Here is a 24,228-nt window from a genome sequence, read left to right on the forward strand (position 1 = left end):
AACTTCAGCAAAGTCTCAGGATACAAAATTAATGTGCAAAAATCACAAGCATTCTTATACACCAGTAACAGACAGAGAGCCAAATCATGAATGAACTTGTACATTTTACAAATGAAGAAAAAGTGAAGATATTTTCAAATAAATAAAGATGTAGATAATGTATTGCTAGCAAAACTACACCATAAGAAATACTAAGAAAAATCCTTAAAGGTGAGGGAACTTAAAATCTGATTATACGAGAAAGAATGAAGACACTGAAAATGATAAACATTGATTAAATATAAAAGATTATGCACAAACGTAATTTTCTCTTAATTTCTTTATGATAGCATATGCCTGTTCAAAAATTATGACAACGTGTCAGTAGGTTTACATAATTGGGACTAAAACATTGCAAATTTTCTACATTTAACTGGAGATAATTCAATGTTAAGTAGATTATGTCAAAAATGCATGCTGTAATTCCTAGACCAACAACTAAAAGAACATTGGAAGAAAAATAGTTATAAAATCAATTGTTATTTTATTCCAACATCTAACTCATCTTTTGGATCTTCCAACCCCACAGCAGGATCCTGGGAATAGTATGGTAAACAAAAGAAAGGCTTCTTAAGCCTACTTGCCACTGCATCACCAATTGGCTGTGTTATCTTGGGTAAGTTATTTAATATTTTTCATGCCTCAGTTTTCTTATTGGAAAAATAGGAATAATAATAATACTTATATATTTTATTAAATTTATATAATGAAATTAGTCAATATCTGGTGATGAATACATGTTGCCAATTACCATTGTTGTTTCTATTAAATCAGTCAATGAGTGAAGATGTATGTTGAAGGCGCAACTAGTTACACCACTAGTATATCAGAGAAACATACATTTTAAGAGTGACAAGTCAGATTAACCTAGTTGTATGTAGACTTTTGGGACATTTTAAGGTTTCAGAACAATCTGAAGGTAGAAATATCACCTTCAGATTGTGAAGATTATATCAGATTATATCACATATATCACATGTCTGGATGCAGATATTGCAGCATAGTTGAAACAAAGGAAGAGGATGAAAATAAGGTTAAGTGGCTTTTAAAATGATGCATCTGAGAAAAAAATGGAATAGACAAATGAGGATGCAGGAATAGATTAACCCTGAAAGAGATCAGAATTTTCTTCAGAATGACTTCAAAACCAGACACATATCCAAAGTAGTTATATCAATTTCTTGAGACAACAGTGGGGAACAGCTGAATTCTTGTTTCATTTTTAAATTATACATCTTATGGTATAAATTTATAAGCATAAGTCCTTAGTTCTGTAATTTTGGACCGGTTATTTAAAGTCTATTAAGCTCAGTTATACTTCTATAAAGTGTAACTATTAACACTATCTCACTAGGCTGCTGTAAATTTTAAAAGAGATTTATCTTGTGAAAAAATGTAATATTTAGCACATGGTACCATGTTTATTATTTAAATCATGATCCTAGTATCTCTTGTTCACATTCCCCTTTCTGCTTTCCCCAAAAGGATATTCCCAACTAATGACACAAAAACACAATTAGATGCGCTTCCTGAGACAGCACCCACTGGGACTAGGGAGTCCTCCGAGAAAGAAGCTGTTTGGATGGAAGAAGATATTATTTACCACCTGGAACTAGGGGTGTGGAAGAAGGTTTCTTGGTATCATCCGGAGACATCACACTGCTCAGAATAGGAGATTCCAAAATGCATCTCAGGTCTTTCTCCTGTGGGCTAGCCTGCTGGGAGGCAGTCTAGTGCATGGGAACTAAAAGGCAGGACTTGGTTTATGAGCCTCTTCAGGTCAGTGTGAGCCTGTTCAGGCAAGGGGAGAATCCTCCCTTGACTTATGCTTTGGTTTAGAGTAGAGTTTTTGGAGGCAGCAGTACCTGATTTTGGGCTGAGAGATGCCTGCTGCACAACCTGCCTCGAGCCCTGGGTTTTTCTTCAGTGCTCAACATAGATTCACAGGTAAAAGGAGCCTGCCCTACTCTGCCCAAGGAATTTGGAAAGGGTAAAATGGCTTGGAAGTGGGGTTGCATAGATTATTGTTGAACAAGCTATTTCTTATTCTATGTTCATATTAGTGTGTGTTCCATAGTCTCTAAAGAGAGTCATCATTGCGTGGGGAAAATAAGGATAGGTTAAGACTCACCATACCTGTTTTCTAATCCTGGTTCTGTGTGACTTCAAGAAAGTCACTTCACCTCTCTTAGTCTTTGTACCTGATCTATAAAGCAAAATCCATCAAGATCAAGTCTCCCCACCTCCCCACACAGTTCTAACAAGCAATATGGGTGTGTCCATATGTATATTTTCACATGACAGTGTATGTATAAAGACAATATGAATGTATATGTGGTGTGTGTATCTTTATATGTGATGTGTGTATCTATGAATTTGCACACTCTAAATACGTATGTATTTGTAATGTATGTGCATGCCTGATATATTTGTGGATATGGCCATTAATATCAAATGTACAATTTATAGTTTTGAATGTGTAAAATACGCATAATTATGTGTAAATGCTATAAAGCATATATACACCTGCATGTATGTAGTCATATGTATGTTTGTGTACAAGTATGTGCATATGAATGTCTGTGATTGTGTATCTGTGTATATGTACATGTACATACAGTCATGTGAGAATGGACCCATACATTTGTGTCTAACAAACACTTTTTTGAAGTTTGAGTACAGTCTAAATCAGAGCTTCCTTTTTAAGTTACAACAGGAACAAGAGAAAAAGAATCCATATCATCCACCTTTTAAAGAAGCCAGGTACCTACTAGCAAGGTGGAAGAAATCATCAAATCTATCAGGGATATATCTCTCAGAATGGGGCAAACCAATATAACCTCCTGGAGGGATTTTGTCTTCCTGGGCTTCTCCGGTTCTGGGGAGTTGCAACACCTTCTCTTTGCCTTGTTCCTCTCTCTGTATCTCGTCACTCTGACCAGCAATGTCTTCATTATCATAGCCATTTGGCTGGATAGCCATCTGCACACCCCCATGTACCTCTTCCTTGTCTTCCTATCTTTCTCCGAGACCTGCTACACTTTGGGCATCATCCCTAGGATGCTCTTTGGCCTGGCTATGGGAGACCAGGCTATCTCCTATGTGGGCTGTGCTACGCAGTTGTTCTTTTCTGCCTCATGGGCCTGTACTAACTGCTTTCTTCTGGCTGCCATGGGCTTTGACAGATATGTGGCCATCTGTGCCCCACTGCACTATGCCAGCTGCATGAATCCTACCCTCTGTGTCCAGCTGGTTGTTACTTCCTTCCTGATTGGATACCTCTTTGGACTGGGAATGACACTAGTTATTTTCCACCTCTCATTCTGTAGCTCCCATGAAATCCAGCACTTTTTTTGTGACACGCCACCAGTGCTGAGCTTAGCCTGTGGGGATACAGGCCTGAGTGAGCTGGGGATCCTCATCCTCAGTCTTCTGGTCCTCTTGGTCTCCTTCTTCTTCATCACCATCTCCTACGCCTACATCTTGGCAGCAATACTGAAGATCCCCTCTGCTGAGGGGCAGAAGAAGGCCTTCTCCATTTGTGCCTCGCACCTCACAGTGGTCATTATTCACTACGGCTGTGCCTCCTTCATGTACCTGAGGCCCAAAGCCAGCTACTCTCTTGAGAGAGATCAGCTTATTGCCATGACCTATACTGTAGTGACCCCACTCCTTAACCCCATTGTTTATAGTCTAAGGAATAGGGCTGTACAGACTGCTCTGAGGAATGCTTTCAGAGGGAGATTGCTGGGTAAAAGATGAAGGTTACACCAATAGGACACTTTCTTCTGTGTAGGCTGGGCATAGACCAAGAACCCAAGCCAAAGGGCCAGGTATTCAAGGCCTCAGGCCAAAGCTGTCCTACTCCCAATCATCTGGAAAAGCCTTATCCTGCCTCTTGCCCTTCCCCTCGACTGCTTGGAAATGTAAAGGCGGTGCTTCCTGCTCTGCTTACTGTGCACAACTCAAAATGAGCCCAAAATCTGAATTTTAACTTTCAGCCTCCTCGATGCCACCCCTAGTTACTGAAATCCATTAAGAATTAAAAAATTTAATTAAGATAATCAAGAATTTTTTAATTGAGCTGAACAAAAGTTTGGAGTGTTCAAGTTCAAGGCAGGGCTGGCAGGAGCCTATCAGGGATACTGTAGAGATTTTTAAAATCATTACGTAATTAGGCTATTTGACCTGTAATGTTCTTCCAAGATTGGAAACCTAGTTAATATCAGCTTGACAGGTTAGTTTAAAGCTTTGTTAAATGAACAGGTGGGTCGTTTTTACTCCCACTGGGTGTCTTTCATCTTTTTATGCTTTTACTATTTTTTAAATTTCAACTTTTATTTCATATACAGTGGGGCACATGTGCTTATAGGTTCATCATTGTGCTATTGACAGTAGCAAAAACATGGAATCATCTTTTTATATAGTTGTCCTCCCTATCTCTGACTCTATTACTTTGCCCTTTTTGTTTTAATTGATTTTCCAAGCTGGGTGGATTCTATTTCAGAAAATATATTTACTTCCTTTTTTTTAATAATTGTTAATGCTCTCTGATAGCTTCAGAATCTTGCATGTTAAAGACCCTTCTCATTTGGGTCACTCACCAAACTGGATACTGTTTTTTTGAATCTATTGCAGAACTATCTATTCTGCCTGTTTCACTTTCCACATATAATATGGTTATATATAGTGGCAGACATTATTAGAGAAAGTGTAATGAACTCACAAGACCGTCAAGCAGGAGTTTGAATCCAAACTCTTCAACTTACTAGCTGTGTGACTCTAGGTAAGTTATTTAACATTTTTCAGCTTCAGAGTTCTTATCTTTAAAATGGTTATAACTTCAGTTTTGTGTTGGTGGCTAAACAGGATCATGCATACAAAGAATTTAGCACAACCCTTAGATCATAGTGATCTTCCAATAAATTCCAGTTGCTACTATTAAAATGTGTGAAGGAAAAAGATACTGGCTTTTAGTTCAGGTAGAGTTTACTCTAGGTAGAGGATCAGAGAAGACTTCATGTCATAAATAGTATTTGAACTTGTTCCTAAAGGATGGATGAGCTTTAAATGCACTGACTGGGGGGAAAGTACATTATCAGAAGAGAGAACATAAAAGCCAAAGGCTTGACGGTAAGACAATATAGACCTGTTTCAGAGTGTGTGACTTATTCAGAGGCGCTGGAAACACCTCACAAATGATGCTGAGAAGTTTGAGTCAAGACTTACTTGTTGAAAGAATTTGAATACCTTGCTTCAGATATGGTCCTTTTGTCTATAGGAGATAAGGTGCAATAAAACGTTGAACAGACAGTGGATCTGGGAAGGGATTTAGGAAGATTAATCTAGCAGCAGAGGGGATGATAGATTTCAGCAGAGAGAAACCAGAGGCAAGGAGATCAGCAAGAAATCCATGGATATCAGCTTAAAGAAAGGCAAAGAGGCTTGAATATGGATAGTGACATTCAGAGACTGAAGGAAATCACAAACATGAGATTTTGAGAAGGTGGAATTCATAGGATTTGGCAGTGAGATAGAAGTGGGGCATGGCTTGAGAGACAAGGAAAGAACTTAGGCTGAGAAGATATTTTTCAGACAGCAATCCATATTTTTCTATGCTCTCTGGAAAGAAACACATCCTCTAGTTGGAATTTGATGAAAACTGAATTTGAGAGGAAAGAAGCTAGATTTCAGAGAACAAGATGAAGACAAGTGGATGAGTTAGTCAGATAGCCAAAAGGGCCTCATCAGGGAGAAGGTCATGTACTCTAGAGTTCTCCATATAGGGAGAAGTAATCTCTCATTGCACTGAGGCCATGTGAGCAAATTCATTTCACCAATTCATTCAGTCTGCCCAGCATAACATGGCCTAAATGCATAGTGACCAAAGGTTAGTAAGTAAGGATGTTTCAAGTATTGCTAAGTAATACTTAATGGTCTAACTTCCACATGTAGTAGTCTTAAGTATGGAAGGGTATAAAATCACTTGGAAGGGTATAAAATCCAAATAGGTGTTTCTGGAATCTATCTCTATTTGTTTCTACCTTGAAACAATTGATCTGGGATAGGGAAAACATAATAGTCTTCAAAATCTCGTTTGGTGATTCAAATTTCCTCCCTTGATTAAGTATGTGACTATGTGCTTAAAAAGGGCAAACTCTTCTTCTGGGTACACACATTTGACCCACTAAAATGACTAATAATTTGATCTAGGTCTTGAAAATTTTTGGCAGGGTTAGCATTGGGGGAATGGAACCACATCCACTTTTGCTTGTGATTATTTTCAGCACAAATAGTTTTAGACTATCCATACATGGTAAGTGTGATATTAAACAATGCTAATTTTTGATGGCCTATATCTTTTCCAACTGTACTATTTTTGGTAACTCATAATTAGATAATTTAGACATTTGTGAACATTAATTTTGAAAATACTTTCTGCTTGTTATATTCCATAGTATTTTGACAGTTTAAGAGTCACTAAAATACCTGTATGTTGTTAGTATCAATAATAACTTCTTAGCTTTAACGATTTTTTTGTTTAAAAAAGGCTCTTATGACAGGATTTGTCCTGCACAGATTCATTTCTATGCAGAGGAAGGGACTGAGACTTAAGATGGTAATCAAGGGGCAACATTAATGGATTGGTAAGTGGGGACTATTTGTGAAGAATGCTAGCAGTTTTATACACAGCAAATAAGTGATCTAAGAATTCTCACCAGCTAATGACACCATTACCTTTTATAAATCAAATCAGAATGTCGGCATGTAAACCTGTTCAGACTAAACTTGGCCTGAAAATTTATGAAGATAGTATCACCTCTTCTTTTTTTAAATTAATTCTTAATTTTATAAATAATTCTATTAACTGTTACTTTAATTGGATATGGAAGTATTATTTTTACCACATTAAAACTTAGGAGAAAATACGGGTGCTTGGAGGACAAGAGAAAGCCCTGCTATGCTGGAATTTTGTCATTCTGAGAGTAAGAACAGCTACCATAATTTTGAATCATGGAAAAAAAAGTGAAGAAGAAAACAGGTGTTATGCTGATCTGTGTGTTGTTTCATTGTACAAACTAAAGTATTCATATTCTCCAGAATATCAAATATCTTTATTTTCAAATTTAAATTTAAACACATTCCAAAGTTTAAAAAAATTGCAAATTTCCTTGGATTTTATTTATTTACTATACCATGGCCCTTCTTTACAGTAAAATTAGCTGCCCCCTCTATATGAGTACAGTTCTCAGAAATATAGAAGCTCAACATTTCACTTAACTTTGCCCCAAAAATATTTTTAAAAAGAATTACTTTATAATAGGAAAAGGCATAATGATAAAGACATGCAAAGCAGAACAAATAAAAATAGAAACTTTGACACCCCTCAGCAGTGACTAGTTGCATACAAAATAGCTTCCACTCCTCCAACTCTATTAACCTTTCTATCTCCCACCCTTGAGATTTTTTAAGATCCTGCAATAAATGTAATATGCACACAAACACAAGCACATACACACGAGGCCATCTTTATCTTCCACATTTGCCTGTACTCTTCACACCCCAGTAAATTTCCCACAACACTAAGATTTTCTATGATCCATGAGGAGCTGCTTATGAGTTGCCAAAGTAGGAATTGGTGAAGCCAACGTAGTCATAGCCAGAGAGATGGCTTCGACCCCGTGGGTCCATATATTGCTGCATATGTGTGGCACAGAATGATACTTGCTCTGGGGTAAGGGCCTGAAAAGTATAAAAAGAGAAAAATACAGTTATAGGGATTCAAAATAGCTGGTTCCTTGGGGCTTCCCATATTATGCCCTAAATGCAGGAGATGGAGCATCTCTGGAAGATGCAAGCCCTGTTTCTATTACACACAATTTTTTTTCTCATAAATGTATAATTTCTAATGAGTAACTTAACTTTTAATCTCAGCCCTTTCTTGAAAAAGAGCTTACTCACTTTGATTATTCTGTAAATCTCATTCCCTAAAGTTGTTTTATTAAATAGAGGGAGTTATATGCCTAACAACATTTGTTGACCACTTGATCTATTTCATCCTCCTGGCTGCTTTGAGATGTGGGGACTAGCATGTTTTATGAGTAAGGTAAAATACTCAAGAAGGTAGAATAACTCACCAGTGGTCACACTGCTAGAAAGTGGCAGAACTGGGACTTGAACCTATGATCTTCTTATGCCAAAGAGTTCCTCTATTGGCTGTGCTGTTTGACTATCAAGTGGATCCCTAAAGATTCCAATGAGTTAGCACGTGGGTGGGTGGATGGTGGGTTCCAGATATTGTCTGGAAGACCACATCATTTTCTTTTTGTAACAGCTTTGTCGAGGTATGATTGATAAAGAATTGCACCTTTATTGTGGACAGTTTGATGAGTTTAGACAATTGGATGAGTTTGTGCAAAATGATACCATCATGTATGTGACCCTTTGTAATCTGGTTTCTGCTTAATTGTTTTCCCTTTCACTTCCTGTTACCGTCTTCCTACTTTAGGTATTAGGAAAATATGTTTTTTCAAGTTCCTTTTCACACACACTTGCCTTTGCCTGAAACACTTAAGCTTTCCTTTGGTCACTTGATGAGTTCCTGCATGTCCTTCAACACTCACCCTGTGTTAATCATAGATGATACCTTCCCTGATGCAAGTATTTTAAGGAGAAGAATGAAGAAAGCTCTTGGAATCAGAGAGAAGAGAGATTACTTCTGGTTGTAATAAAATCCCCCACATTTTTGTTCCCATGACAGATGTGTTTGCTTCTGTCACTGTGTTTTTAACTTGTAAAGTTCTGTCTTCCCCACTACACCTGAGTCTAGGGACTGTGTCTTACTAAACTTTGCTCTCCTCGTGCCTGGAACATAGTAAGCATTCAATAAATGCTCTTTGAATTAATGAGAAAAAAAGAGAAATATCCTTAACAACCGAGTTACAGATTTTGAATGGACTCTCACATTCAATAGAGAACCACAGTATGTTTTTGAGTTGGGTCAAGACAAAATGAAGTGGTGACCAAAGCAAATGACATCTTGTGCAAGGGGAGGTCTGAAAAAAAAAAAAAAAGTGGGTGGGTTTTTTCAAAGTAGGCCACCGGGTCTGAGATGACCAAAATTCAAATTAGGATGACAGCGTAACAGTGGAAGCAACCAGAATCGGACCTGCTTCATGTCTTCTTTGGTAATATATGACTTGCCCTCCGCCAGGGCTTGGAAGGCATTCTCTATTTCATCACTGGACTTGATGTTTTCTGACTCCTTGTCAATCAGGAAAGCGGTATAGTCCTCCAGTGAGACGTAGCCCTTCCTGTGGGAGAAATGGATCAGGAGCTGAGCCTTCTCAAGGCAGAGAAAGAAGGCCCCTTTATTTCCTTCTCAGTGTTGTGGAAACAGAGGAAAGCCAGATTCTCCAAGTGCCTCTTCCAGCTAGGCTTTCTGGGATGAGATGGGTTATGCTCTCCATTTTGGCTCCCCTTCATCACCCTTTTACAGCCAAATATACACTGTTTACTAAGCTCCAGACTCTGTTTCAACATGTGTCATTCAGCCTGATTCTCGGTGAATTTTGAAATTTTCCATCAGCACCAGTCCTCAGGTACCTCAAATAATTTCTGGTCTTCTTTGGTTTTTAGTATTAGCAAGAATTAGTCCCTAACAGTAACCTGATCTCTTGATGATCTAACACACTCCCATAAGCACATAACAACCCCAACTCCATGTGTTGGTCTCTGAATCACCTATGTCTCCTTAAAATCTCACATACATGAAGGGATTCTTCTCTCTAGTCTCATCCTTATAAGCAGCTGAAATTCATAGATTGAACCTAAATCATGAATTGGAGAAATTGTAAAGCTAGTCCTTGAGTTAAAGTTAGCACAATTTACTGCTGAGCTAATCTTGAAAGGGCACCAAGAGCTGCCTAATTCATTTATGGTTGCCTATTTCTTCTGATTTTCAGATGAGTTAATTTCATGTTTTATGGATCATTTTACTCTCTGTGCTTCTCCCTCCAAACCCCCATCCCTGCTGTGGTCTGACCCCTAGTCTTGTTCCTACCTCCCTGGATCCACAGCATCCAGGAACTTCTCAAACTTGGGCTCATGTTCATCCTCCTCCACCATGGGCAAATAGTAATTGAGTCCTCTCAGGCAGGACCGGAACTCTTTGTGAGTCAAGCGCCCTGTCAAATTCTCATCAAAGTGTCTAAAGAATAAAAAAAGAAAAAAATTTTTTTATCAAGCTCAATAGAAAAACCAAGTGAGAATAGAAAGGAATATGTCTTATTGTGTCAGCTGAAGCTTTATTAATCTGTCATAAAGCTATCAGAGGACTGAATAGAAAGCTTGTCTGTGTCCTGCACATTTTTTTTAACCTAATGGATAGAAAGAAAAGCATAAAACGTTGAGAATGAAAAAACATATTTTTTGAAGTCTGAAAATCTCACAGAAAGCCATGACTGGAGCAAATGAGCATATTTAGATCTTCATGTAAGATTCCACCAAGCCTCACAGAGTGAGAGAAACATTATTTGTAGACTCATTCTGAATAGTCTGAAAAACAAAGAAGCAGTTAACTATGAAATTATACTCACTTATAGATTGTGCTAAACTCCTTCAGAGTCTCTTCACTCACACCTTTGGTGTCCCTGAAAGAGAAAAAAAAAAAAAACATGAATTTACTCTGTATATAAAACACAGGGTAGAAGAACAAAAGCCACATGGAAGAGAGAGAAATTTTAATGGCTATTTGAGTCATCTAGTTCAAGAGTTGGCAAGCTATAGTCCATGGGTGAAATCTGGGCTGCCATCTGTTTTTGTACAGTCCAGGAGCCAAGAGTAGTTTTTACATTGTCGTATGGTTGAAGATAATCACAAGAATAAAATTTTTTGAAACATGAAAATTACATAAAATTTAAATTTCAATGTCCATGTACAAAGCTTTATTGGAACATGGCCATGGTCATTCACTTATCATAGCTGCTTTTTTCACTGTAACAGCAGAGTCAAGGAGTTACAGCAGAAAATATATGAGCCTCACAGAGTCTAAATTATTTATTATCAGGCCATTTACAGAAAAAGTTTGCCAATCCTTATCTAGATAAAAATGTTGCCAAAATGCTATTGAAACCTGTAGCTGCTTTGATATGATGAATTTATCTAGAAAATAATGAGTTTCTGCCCTTCTGCTCTATTTGGCCATGCTTTAAATGTTTCTGTTATTTTAGACATTACATTTTAGATAAAATTATATGAAAGGGAATGGTTTCCTAAGAGATCACATAAGATGGTGAAAGAGCTCTGAGAAATTGGGTATAAAAGTCAGTTGTTGTCCAAACGGGTGATGAGTAGGCTCAGGTGGATAGAGAGCACTGTCTTTTATTTCATGATGGATTTCAGTATAAAGAGAAATAGTCATTCCATGGGGCAGTAAAGACCCAGAACGTTGGTTCTCTGAAGCAACTCTTTTATCTGGTGCACCAAACTCTAGCCCTTAGTTAAGGTCCTAACACCTAACACCACCTGCACCCCTCCCTGCTCTGGCACATTCCCTCAATACTTGGCCTGGATCTGTTGCTCCAGGTTGTGTTGCATCCGCAACCCAAGCTGGTACAGCTGGTCCCACTGCTGGGCCAATCCAATGGTGCTGTATTTGATATCAAGGATCAGAGCATCTTCCATGTTGTCCCCCAAGTCCTCAATCTTGGTTAGTTGACGCTTCATTGCCTGGATCTCCTTCTGTTTTCTCTGGAAAAATGACAGAGAAGAGAGACAGTCAGTCGTCCAGGTTACCAGCTCAAAACCTAAAGGTGAAAGAGGAGATAACTGGCTGATTTTATTTTCAGGGATCTTCTTGTTGTCTGTGAAAAAATGAACTACTTAGGAAAACCACTTCACTTCTGTAGCCCTCATTTATAAAATAATGGGAAGTTTAGGTGAATAAAACTTGTCATTCTGGTATTCTGCAATATATAAATCTAAGAGTTAGTAGTTATACATACACACACATACATCTATATCTATATACTCTATCATCTCTCTCTCTCTCTCTCTCTCTCTATCTGTCAATCATCTGTCATCTATCAAGAGAGCCAATAAAGAAAAATAAAATTTCCAGAGTCCATACATCATCATTGGCTCACAGGGATCTGCACTGGAACTTATCTGCAACACTGATTGTGGCTGAGCTCTCAGACTCACCTAAGCTCCACAGTGTTCACTCCTGGGCCGCCTTCATTAACTTGGAATGATGTTCGTGGGCTGCTCCTGCCATGCAGACATGTTATATGCCAAATTTCTGGATCTTGCCCATGCTTTCTCAACGAGGGAATATTGCTCCCCACAGAGTGCAAGTGTGAATTGGTTCTGATGATTGTGGAGTGCAGTGAAAACAATCGGGGATATGACAAAGCTTGTAGCTCTTCAAAGGTCAAATTTGCCTGACATCTCTTTTTAAGTTTTAATTATATATAATAGATGTACATATTTCAGAGTATACATGACAATTTAATACGTTCATATAATTTGTAAAGCTCAAATCAGTATATGATGGATGTGTATTACCTTAAACATTTGTCTTTTCTTTATGCTAGAAACATTCACATTATTTTCTTCTAGCTATTTTAAAATATACAAGATATTATTGTAAACTATGGTCACCCTACTGATCTATCAATTACTAGTCTTATTTCTTCTATCAAACTGTATATTTATACCCAATAATCAACCTCTCTTCATTCCTCTATGTCCCCCTATCATTCCTATCCTCTAGTAACCTCCAATATACCCTCTTCATGAGATCCATTTTATTTAGCTCCCACTTATGAGTGAGAACATGCAATATTTGTCTTACTGTGCTTGGCTTATTTCACTTAATATAATGTCATTCATTTCCTTCCATGTTACTGAAAATATCAGAATTTCATTTTTTAATGGACAAATAATATTCAATTGTGTATATCATGTTTTCTTTATCAGTTAATCCATTGATGGGCAGTTAAGTTGATTCCATATCTTGGCTATTGTGAATAGTCTCACTGTTATCTCCTGTCATAAACATGGGAGTGCAGATATTTCTTTGATATATTAATTTCCCTTCTTTTAGATATATACCCAATAATGGGATTGTTGAATCATATGGTCTTTCTCTTTTTAATTTTTGAGGAATTTCCACACTGTTTTCCGTAGTGGCTGTACTATTTCCACTTTCTCTACATCTTCACCAGCATCCATTATTCCTTGTCTTTTTGATAAAAAAAAAAGGAACTCATCAAGTGACCAAAGGAAAGCCTAAGTGTTTCAGGCAAAGGCAAGTCTGTGCGCAAAGGAACTTGAAAAAACATATTTTGCTAATACCTAATGCATAAAGTAGGAAGACGGTAACAGGAAGTGAAAGGGAAAACAATTAAGCAGAAACCAGATTACAAAGGGTCACATACACGATGGTATCATTTTGCACAAACTCATCCAATTGTCTAAACTCATCAAACTGTCCACATTAAAGGTGCAATTCTTTATCAGTCATATCTCGACAAACTCACTTTAACTCAGGTGAGATTACGGTCAAAACTAGCTGACATCGCATTCTTTAGTATTTCATTTTTTTGTTAGAAAAATAATTAAATATAATTAGTTTTTTTTTCTGCTGCAAGAATGAGAGTAAAAAAAAAAAATTGAGAAATACTGCTCTAACCCATTACTTCGCTCAATTGTCAAGAGATGATTAGATTCAATTGTATCATCTTACTACATCATATAATATCAGAAATTTGCCAGTGTTAGGCACTTTTACATTTGCTCCTTCACTTCATCATTATGTTCTAAATCCTTTGTAGCCACAAAACACGAACCCATCCAGTTACTGCTCCCAAAGCCTCTCCCACTCTGGGCAGATCAGAGTCTCCCATGAAATTCTTTCTTCAGGGCAAACAGTGAGTCTACAATGGGTACTAATTCTATTGTGTAGATGCAGAAATTGAAATTCAGAGATTTAAGTAGACTGAGGTTTATATTCATGATGTGGTGGCCTATGGTTAAAATGGACTTTAGATGATAAATACCTAAAAGTATCTCCTGGGCTGCCCTTGAGTGATTATTTTTACACTCTTTATAATTTTGACAATATCTTCAGCTAACGAAAAACAATACTTACTTTATTTGCTTCCAGCTGGGATTCCAGAGTTCCTGTTTCCTTGAGCAATGATCTAGTTAAGAACCAAAGGAAAACATTATGTATCACATCACAGGTCAATATTTCATACATGCATACCAACTCAAAGCTCCTCTGTTTCAACTTCTCCAAGGTTATGTGGCTTCCATGAAGCAAAGTTTCACAGAGCCAAATTTTCACAACCTTGCCAGACTGATGAGAAGGGAAGACGTTCCCTGGTTGTTCTCTGACTAGGAGAAGGCTTTCATGTACCCCTCTTAATTATTCTTCTTAAATATGCACTTAAGCAATGTAGGCAAGATTCCATCTAGTGAAGTATAAGGGTAGAATGAAATATAATGAGTTTTCCCTTCTCACTCCACATATTTATTTCCATACTACCAGATTACAATGGAATGAAGATGCCTCAGCACTAAGTCCTTTTTAATGAATTCTTCCAGAATAATATAATAAAACAAACATGATGATAACATAAAATACTGACCCATCCAGAAAGTAAGCCCTGGACATGGAGGTCCGGAACAGGAATCACATGAGAGAAAAAGGAGATGATATGTTAAAATGGATTACTTTAACTATCTCATTTCCTCAGATTTATGAAACATTTTAAATCTTTTGTTGCCACAAAACATGAACCTGTCCAGCCACTGGTTCCCAAGGCCTCTCTCACTCTGAGAAGAACAGTCTCCCATAAAGCTCTTTGCTTCAGGACAATGAGCACCAATGTCAAGGAATATGTTTGGTATTGGACACATACAGCCAGGATGTGATGAAGTCACCCAGAAAAGAGTAAGAGAAGGGTGTTCTGTGTCTTCTCTGCCTTCTGTCAGATGGTTTAGACATGGTATAGGATTTCTTTTTGTTCATTCATCATTGTCAGTGAGTATGTAGAAAAGTGTATATCATGAATTGTCTAAACCACCACATTAACTCTCAGAAGACCACAGTTTTGACCCACCTACTGGATACCATCTACCAACTTTGACCATGTATTCTAACATATTACATCTTCTAAGTCTCCTTTTTCTAGATCATTTACCCCAGAAGATGTGACGTACGTTATCTTCAGGTGCAGAACAGTTTGCTACTAATAAGTACAGTTAACATAAATTATCTCACTTGATTCTCATTAGAACTTTAGTAGGTACACAACAGCATGGCTTCATAGGAGGTATTCATAGAAGGTTCTGCTTCTGGTTGTGCCAGTAAATACATATGTGACCTTGAGCAAGTAAATTTATCTACTTGAACTTTCCACACTTGGAAACAGAGCTAATAAGATCTGCTCTGTACGCTTTTCAAGGTTGCTCTGACAGTTAGGTGAGGTAATGGATATGGAAGTACTCTGTAAAGTGCAGTGTGGCATGCAAACATAAGAAATTGTTATTATTTTGGACTGAAATTACAGGCAACAGAAAGAAAGGTGAGAGTATCAAGGAGAGAATACAGAAGTGTACAAAATAAGCAGAAGGATGAAATTGTCATTTCTTGTTTTACCAAGGATTGATTCAGAAAACAGTCAACTCCAAATATAAAGCATAGGCAAGATTTGGTGATTTTAGGGCAGAATACATGCTGTCAGAGTCTCTCCTCTTCCCTTCAAACACATATTTCATCCCTAAGGCAAATGGAGGTGGTGTAAGGGTCATGGTTTGGGATGTAGCACAGCACACCTGGTTTCCAGGATCCACTGAAGGAAGGCACTGGCATTCTGTTCAAACTCCTGACACATCTCAAAGTTCTTGACCTGTCTTGCCTCTTCCTTTTGCAGCTCCTGCTCCCGTTCCTAAAACCCCAAATCACAGACAACGTGACTGACACTGAAGGCCTTTATTTGCCATAAGAGAATTGGTTTGTAGGCTCAGGTGCATATCTTTCCTCTTTCAAATCTAACATATCTTCCAGAGATATGTGCCTGTGTGCTCATATTTTATGCAGTCCACCTGTTACCTCTAAAATGTAAAGATAGCTCATGTATTTCCCAAAACTACTTGCAGGCTCCTCTAAGGCCAAGTCTTGTAATAAGTATGCTAGTAATAAAGGCAAACCTCCCCTCTTTGTAATTTTTTTGGGGAAATTTAATTTAAATGAACACAAAAGCAGCCTTAAGGGCTTGCTACACTTAGAAACAACAGTTACTATCTAAAAATAGTGACATTATGGTTAGTTTTCTATTATATATTTTATGTTTCATAGTTTTAGTAATGAACATTATTATACACAGACAAAAGTTAAAAATACATATGTAGCAAGGCACTTTTGGAGGTGTATCTAAAAAAGAAAATGCCCTGAATGAGGGGGATATGTCAACTCTGAATACATGTACAAGCCTCATGAACTTTTCATAGCTCATCATTAGAACCATGTCTCGGGGCATCTGTTTGCTTCTCAGAATCATTGTTCAACACTCAGAAGCAGGAAACCAAATTATGGGGCATAGGGTATACCTACTATAAACATATTTTCCAGTTTTTCTTAGACTGTCATGTTTCATGCTTGCTGTCCCAGTATAATTATTAATAGTACTCCTTCTATCTCAAAAGTCTCTTTACTTAGATAATAAAGTGGTTATGTTCACTGTAGCCAAAGGAAGTTTCTGCCATGTTCCAGGTTACCTCAATGATGTCAGATAGATGTTTCCAGGTCCTTTCCAGCACCTCCACTGTTAACCAGGTATAAGGGCTAGAAGGCACACCTAAGGCCTTAATCTGCTGGTCTAGCTCCAGCAAACATTTAAAGTCTGCTTGAGCCCCAGCCAAGGAGGCTAAGAAGTCCTCATGGTCTTTCTGCAGCTGCCGAATTTCATTCAGGGAGACACAGTGCACAGGCTCTGACAAGTTTTCTTCTGCCTTTTCACACCAGTTGTTGAAAGCTGAAGCCTTATGTGCAAATTCCATGAACAGGTCCTCAGCCTGCAGAGAGCAAAAAAAAGACACTACCATCTTTCCTGATAAAGCCTCTCAGCAGAAGAGAAGATTGAGGATAAAAATAATGCCTGTCTGTAAATATCTGCAGGGCCAGCAATCTAAAATGGCAGAGCTAAAACCAATAGGGACTGTGTACTTTGATGGTTGAACATGTGAGTTAGCAGAACGAGCCTTGGTTCTGGCATTTTCTCATTGTGTGAAACTGTTTAAATCTTCCATCATTTACAAATGAGCGAGGTCGAATGATTTCTGAAATTATTTCAGTTTTAAAATTCCAAAAGTAGCAAAGGTAGTTTCCAATTATATGATTTCTTATTCTAAAGTCTATGCTCCAGTTCTGCCTGGCAGGAAGTAAACATGAAAAAAAAAAAAAAAAAAAGGCATTGAATGAATGGATGAAATAATGATTGAATAAACAAACCAAGAAAATCTGTTATCTCCTTTATCTACTTTATCTTTTTATCCTACAAGCTTCTGTAGACCACACTGAGCTGACTTCTCTTTGACAAGCCTAGGTCATTCTCCTACCTTCCTTTTAAACCTTGTTCAGGCCTCATTTCATGCCCGAAACTTTTCAAACCACTGCTTGAACTCATTTTCTACCCTCTAACCTGAATCATTAGCACAAATATATGTATCATTGTATTACTGTCTGGCATTATCCAAATGCTCTGAATAGCTCCGAATTTTCTGTATTACTGAATGACAGAAAAAGCATGTTTTTTTCAAACAGCAAGTGATCAAAAATACTTTTATACTTAAAATACATCACAGATTTTGGGTCAGCAGATTGTACTGCTAAAGAGGTTTGTCTTGAGCAAACATAAAAATAAATTTTTCCTTCCCAAATACAAGAATTAAAAAGAAGAAAACTGGCCCAAATGGAGGGAGGATTTCAAAGTTATTAAACCATTACATCTGATCCTGTACTCATTTCAGCAATCTATATGCCAAAATAGATCAATACAGAGAAAATTAACATGACCTCTACATGGAAAGGACACAGAAACCTATAAAGTATTTCATATCGTTTTCATAATATTATAGATTGAGTGAATACTTTATATTTTGTAATCAAAAAATAAAACTCCTTGCAGTTTGAAAAATTTTTTTAAAAAAGATTAAAAATATGAAGGAGCTTCCTATGCAGAATGCACATATATGTGTAAAATTGCCCACTTAATTGATTTAATTTTTCACCTAAGATTTATTTGATGTAGGCCTGCGTTTTTCAAAAGTGTAGAAATTAACTAAGAATCTAACTTGACTTTTACTCTTGTGTTATTTCCTAAATTCCTTAACTCCTTGACTTAATTCACTACCAAGTATAATGATTCTTAGGGTCTAGGAGTGCTCAGTAATTCCACTGACCATTGACCATTCTGATTTCCTTTCATTTATTTATTTTTTCAGATGGAGTCTTGCTCTGTCACCCAGGCTGGAGTATAGTGGCCGCAATCTGGGCTCACTGCAAGCTCCATCTCCTGGGTTCATGCTATTCTCCTACCTCAGCCTCCTGAGTAGCTGGGACTACAGGCACCTGCCACCATGCCCGGCTAATTTTTTGTATTTTTAGTAGAGACGGGGTTTCATGGTGTTAGCCAGGATGGTCTCAATCTCCTGATCTCGTGATCTGCTCTCCTCAGCCTCTCAAAGTGCTGGGATTATAGGTGTGGGCCACCGTGCCTGGCCTCCTTCTAGTATTGATATTTTTATGATCAATATCCAATGCCTTAGCAGCCAATATTTGAAGGAACATTTTGATTACATATTTATATGGAACTTAGGGGTCTATATTGCACTTTTGATTCATTATCTTTTTTAATAGTAATAACAGAAAGGCAGAATAGAATGGTGATACTACTCTATTTTCTAAATGGGGATATCAAGGTTTAGGGATATTAAGTGACTCTTACAAGGTCTTCAACCTAGGAAAGCTTGATATAAGGTGAGAACATGTTTTATGACAACTTGTCCAGTGCTCCTTTTATTTGGGTTAGGAAAAGCACAGGGACAAACTTGACTTTTGCCTGACAGTTTTAATTCTACCTTATACAAAGCCCTCCCATCCCCTTGTTCCATATACCTCTTCCACTATATTTGCTTGGCTTCCATCTCAAGTTAGTGATGCAACTAATCAGTCATGCTGAAAACATTTTTTTAAAGCTTCTTTTCAATCTACTTTTTGCTCAGTAAGAATGTCTTCCTGACATCTTTCAATGCAATAAAAGGTTTATCTATTATCCAAACAGAGTTTCCAGTGTCTGTTTCTGAATTTCATAGCTAATATACAGGTAACAGAGAACTGATCGTGTTTCATAATTTTTTTAAACCTTCTCTAGAGGCAGCTGTTTCTCCAGCAATTTCTGTCTGTGGACTGCCGAGGCTTCCAGCAACTGCTCCCAGCGCTTCAGCAGGGCGGCATAACGCTCTTCAATGGCTTTAGACTGGCTGTGTTGAGCAGCAATCAATTGGTCCTTCAGGTCAGTGATCTCAGGAAGTCTCTCTTGCTGGAAACTCTGCAAACTGGCATCCAGAGTGTCCTGAGAAACATCAGGAGAGAGGCCATGAACAGGCAAATGGTGCAAGGATCATTCACATCTGGGTTCCACCAGATTTTAATCATAGATAAGGTTAGGCAAGAATTAAGATGATGATTAAGAAAAAGGAAATATAACTTAGAGATGTAAGCAAACATTTGGGGCTGAAAGCTCCCGTTTATGTATATTTTACAGTTAGACTTTATGCTAGATATAAAATTAATTGATATGGTTTGGTTTGACTGTGTCCCCACCCAAATCTCATCTTGAATTGTAGTTCCCATAGTCCCGACATGTCGTGCGGGGGAGCCAGTGGGAGGTAATTGAATCATGCGGGCAGTTACTCTCATGCGTTCTTGTGATAGTGAGTGAGTTGTCACATGATCTGATGGTTTTATAAGGGGTTTTTTCCCCTTTTGCTCAACACTTCTTTCCACTGCCTTATGAAGAAGGATGTGTTTGTTTCCCCCTCTGCCATGATTATAAGTTTCCTGAGGCCTCCCCAGCCATGATAAAATGTGTCAGTTAAACCTCTATTCTTTATAAATTACCCAGTCTTGGGTATATCTTTATTAGCAGTGTGAGAACAGACTAATGCAGTACATTGGTACAGCAGAGAGTGAGGTGCTACTGTAAAGATACCTGAACATGTGGAAGTGACTTTGGAACTGGGTAACAGGTAGGGGTTGGAAGAGTTTGGTGGGCTCAGAGAAAGACAGAAACATGTGTGAAGGTTTGGAACTTCCTAGAGATGTGGAGAGCTCAGAAGATAGGAAGATGTGGGAAAATTTGGGACTTCCTGGAGACTTGTTGAATGGCTTTGACCAAATTGCTGATAGTGATATGAACGATGAAGTTCAGGCTGTGGTGGTCTCAGACGGAGATGAGGAACTTGTTGGGAACTGGAAAAAAGGCCTTTCCTGCTAGGCTTTAGCAAAGAGACTGGAAGCATTTGGTCCCTGCCCTAGAGATCTGTGGAACTTTGAACTTGAGAGAGATTATTTAGCATATCTGGCAGAAGAAATTTCTAAGAGCAAAGCATGCAAGAGGAAGCAGAACATAAAAGTTTGGAAATTTTGCAGCCTGATGATGCAATAGAAAAGCAAAGCCCATTTACTGGGGAGAAATTCGAGCCAGCTGCAGAAATTTGCATAAGTAACAAGTAACTGAATGTTAATCATCAAGACAAAGGGTGGCGGGGGAGGAATGTCTTCAGGGCATGTCAGAGACCTTCAAGGTAACCCCTCCCATCACAGGCTGGAAGGCTAAGTAGGGAAAAATCATTTCCTGGGCCGGGCCCAGGGCTCCCTGATTTGTGCAGCCTAGTTATTTGGTGCTCTGCATTCAGCTGTTCTAGCCGTAGCTAAAAGGTGCCAAGGTACAACTCAGACCATGGCTTCAGAGGGTGCAAGCCCCAAGCCTTGGCACCTTCCATGTGGCATTGAGCCTCCATGTACACAGAAGTCAAGAATTGAGGTTTGGGAGCTTTGTAGATTTCAGAGGATGTACGGAAACACTTACATGTCCAGGCAGAAGTCTGCTGCAGGGGCAGAGTTCTCACGAAGAACCTCTGCTAGGGCAGCACAAAAGGGAAAAGTGGGATTGGAGGTCCCTCACCCCACACAGAGTCCTCACTGGGGTACTGCCTAGTGTCCTCCAGACTCCAAAATGGTAGATCCACCAACAGCTTGCAACATGGACCTGGAAAGGCTGTAGACACGCAATGCCAGCCCATGAAAGCACCTATGAGGGAGGCTGTACCCTGCAAAGCCACAGGCGTGGAGCTGCCCAAGGCCATGGGAGCCCACCCTTTGCATCAATGTGCCCTGGATGTGGGACATGGAGTCAAAAGAGATCATTTTGGAACTTTAAGGTTTAATGACAGTCCTATTGGATTTCAGACTTGTATGAGGCCTGTAGCCCTTTGTTATGGCCAATTTATCCCATTTGGAATTAGTGTATTTACTCAAAGCCTGTACTCTCATTGTATTTAGGAAGTAACTAACTTGTTTTTGATTTTACAGACTCATGGACAGAGGGACTTACCTTATTTCAGATGAGACTTTGGACTTAGACTTTTGAGTTAATTCTGGAATGAGTTAAGGCTTTGGTAGACTGTTGGAAGGGCATAATTGTGTTTTTAAATGTGATGACATGAGATTTGGGAGGGGCCAGGGGTGGAATGATATGGTTTGGCTGTGTCCCCACCTAAATCTCTTGATTTGTAGTTCATCATCTTGAATTGTAGTTCCCATAGTCCCCACATATCATGGGAGGAACTCAGTGGAAGATAACTTAATCACGAGGGCAGTTACTCGCATGCTTTTCTTATGATAGTGAGTGAGTTCTCAAGAGATCTGATGGTTTTATAATGTGCTTTTCCACCTTTGGGTTGGCATTGCTCCTTCCTACCACCATGTGAAGAAGGAAGTGTTTGTTTCCCCTTCTGCCATGATTGTAATTTTCCTGAGGCCTCTCCAGCCATTCTGAACTGTGAGTCAATTAAACCTCTATTCTTTATAAATTACCCAGTCTTGGGTATCTCTTCATCAGCAGCATGAGAATGGACTAATATATTAATACAAGGAAATACTGGAATATGATATGACATTCTAAATTTTCACAATGAAAACTAAATCTTTCCTACAGCACACACCTTTCCGAAACTTTCTTATATTACTTATTATATTCTTTGTTCTAATTAGTAGCAGTGCACTGTAGGGACCTTGGAAGTGCACTAACAAAAGACCTCCTAGATGTGCCAATTATACAAATAAGTTTTTTGCAGAAACATTCATATCAAAAATCACACAAAATTCGGGAATTTTCCCTTTCAGTTTTGATACAGTGGCTTGTATTTGTCTAATTGGGCAACTTTATTAATGGCTAGATAAAGGTACAAAAAATCAGTTGCTTGAAATGAATCAGAATGAAACATAGGTAACTACAACTCAAGGGTCTAAAATTCCAGACAGAAGGGAACATCACTGAAGTCAAAATAAGTCTCTCTACATTTCCCTTTAAAGTGTAAGCTGTACAAGTTCTTATACATTGAAATATTAGAGGGTGAGGAGTAAGCATTGCTCAGAGCATTTGAAAATCTCATGGCGTTAAAGAGACATAACTTGGCATAATGAGGAACTGTGACAGCCAGAATTTGAGGGGCTATAATAAGGAAACTACAGAAAAGTAGTCAATATTCTGTTGTCTTTTCCCCTCAAAGCATTTTAGATGCCAAAACTGTATAAGACACAAGTCTAGAAGCCAAGCAGAAATGGTAGCTAAAAATGTAAAATCCTAGGTAGAATTTTCAGTAGTGACACAGGGCTTACTTCAGGACCCATCAGGTAGGAGCAGCCCTGGTTAAAAGGCCTCCACTGAAATGCCTGAAAGGCCACAGGGGGCAAAGTGAAAAAAAAAGGTGAGTCTTCAAAGAGACCGAAACTGTGTCCTGGATCATTTCAATCCCTGACCAAAAAGTAGGGGGTTGGATGGCAGAGGGTGTTTAGTTAAAGCTTTAAACCAAAGTTCATGAGTTAATTATAATACTTTAAATGTAAACAGACTCACTTTTTCCATAAAATTATCAAATTAGGTAAAGTAATAGCCAACTATATAATATTTACAAAAGACACATACAAAATATGGAGACAAAAATGTTTTAAAAAGCCCTAAAATGTGGAAATAAACATTTCTGCAGACACTAAAAAAAAAAAAATGTTGGTGCAGTATACTGGTACCTGAAAAAGTAGACTTTAAATCAAGAAATGTAATTCAAGATAAAGAGGAAGATTTTATAATTAAAAATATCAGTTCGTCAAGATGATTTGACAGTTCAAAATGTCAACACAACTTTTAGCCTATCCTCAAAATTTATAAAAATAATGAAGTATTCAAACAACATGATTAAAAATGAAAATCTGGTTGGTAATATAAACCACTGCAAAATACACATTCTTTTCAAACGTACGTACAATATACAACAGAATAGACTGTTACTAGATATCAATCAAATTTCTGAAAAATATAGAATATATTTTTAAAATACAGTGGAATCAAACTAGATATAAATGTCAAAAATATAAAGAGAAAAGTCCCAAATATTTGAAATCAAATAATACACTACCAAATAATAAATAGATAATAGAATAAACCAAATAAGAAATTTCAAAAAAAATTAACTGAATGATAAAAGAAATAACAAAATTTGCAGAATGCGACTAAAACTTTGCCTTGGGAAAAACATTTATTTAAAATTGATATGTTAGAAAAGATGAAAGGCTAAAATTTTGATAATCTAATTGTACATCTCAAGAAATTAAAAGAAAACATTAAAGTAATTCCAAATAAAGTAAAAAAAGATAATAATATAAAAAGCTTTTAATGGAATAGAATACACACACACACACACACACACACACAAAAACCCAGAGAAAAATTAAAAAGCTGAATGTTGGTTCTCTAAAAAACAAAAATGATGAAAACCCAGTAGCACAATTCATGAGAGAGAGGGAAAAAAATAATAATTAGGAAATTATAAATATTAAGA

The 24,228-nt window shown here is 37.8% G+C and overlaps 2 protein-coding genes across 2 annotated transcripts in view; one reads left to right on the forward strand and one right to left on the reverse strand.

Annotated features, from left to right (window-relative positions):
* Positions 1-2,859: 2,859 nt before the first annotated feature.
* On the forward strand, positions 2,860-3,801 carry LOC105522606 (olfactory receptor 10Z1). The gene has a single exon (XM_011957161.1). It carries the CDS (start codon positions 2,860-2,862, stop codon positions 3,799-3,801), a length of 942 nt encoding a protein of 313 aa, XP_011812551.1.
* Positions 3,802-7,137: 3,336 nt separating this feature from the next.
* Positions 7,138-24,228, reverse strand: part of SPTA1 (spectrin, alpha, erythrocytic 1) — an 80,317-nt gene continuing 63,226 nt past the window's right edge. Inside the window, exons 43-52 of the mRNA XM_011957162.1 lie at positions 19,473-19,682; positions 16,828-17,124; positions 15,886-15,998; positions 14,697-14,714; positions 14,195-14,246; positions 11,603-11,790; positions 10,638-10,691; positions 10,103-10,249; positions 9,209-9,353; positions 7,138-7,782 (exon numbers count right to left, since the gene is read on the reverse strand). Coding sequence (XP_011812552.1) covers positions 7,654-7,782; positions 9,209-9,353; positions 10,103-10,249; positions 10,638-10,691; positions 11,603-11,790; positions 14,195-14,246; positions 14,697-14,714; positions 15,886-15,998; positions 16,828-17,124; positions 19,473-19,682 — 1,353 coding nt within the window. The 3' untranslated portion in view covers positions 7,138-7,653. The remainder of the gene's footprint in view (positions 7,783-9,208; positions 9,354-10,102; positions 10,250-10,637; positions 10,692-11,602; positions 11,791-14,194; positions 14,247-14,696; positions 14,715-15,885; positions 15,999-16,827; positions 17,125-19,472; positions 19,683-24,228) is intronic.

The sequence above is a fragment of the Colobus angolensis genome, unplaced genomic scaffold (genome assembly GCF_000951035.1).
Source record: "Colobus angolensis palliatus isolate OR3802 unplaced genomic scaffold, Cang.pa_1.0 Scaffold439, whole genome shotgun sequence".
NCBI lineage: Eukaryota > Metazoa > Chordata > Mammalia > Primates > Cercopithecidae > Colobus > Colobus angolensis.

Bases quoted from the DNA above. Each gene is read 5' to 3' on its own strand.
- LOC105522606 (XM_011957161.1), top strand. From the start codon at position 2,860: ATGGGGCAAACCAATATAACCTCCTGGAGGGATTTTGTCTTCCTGGGC.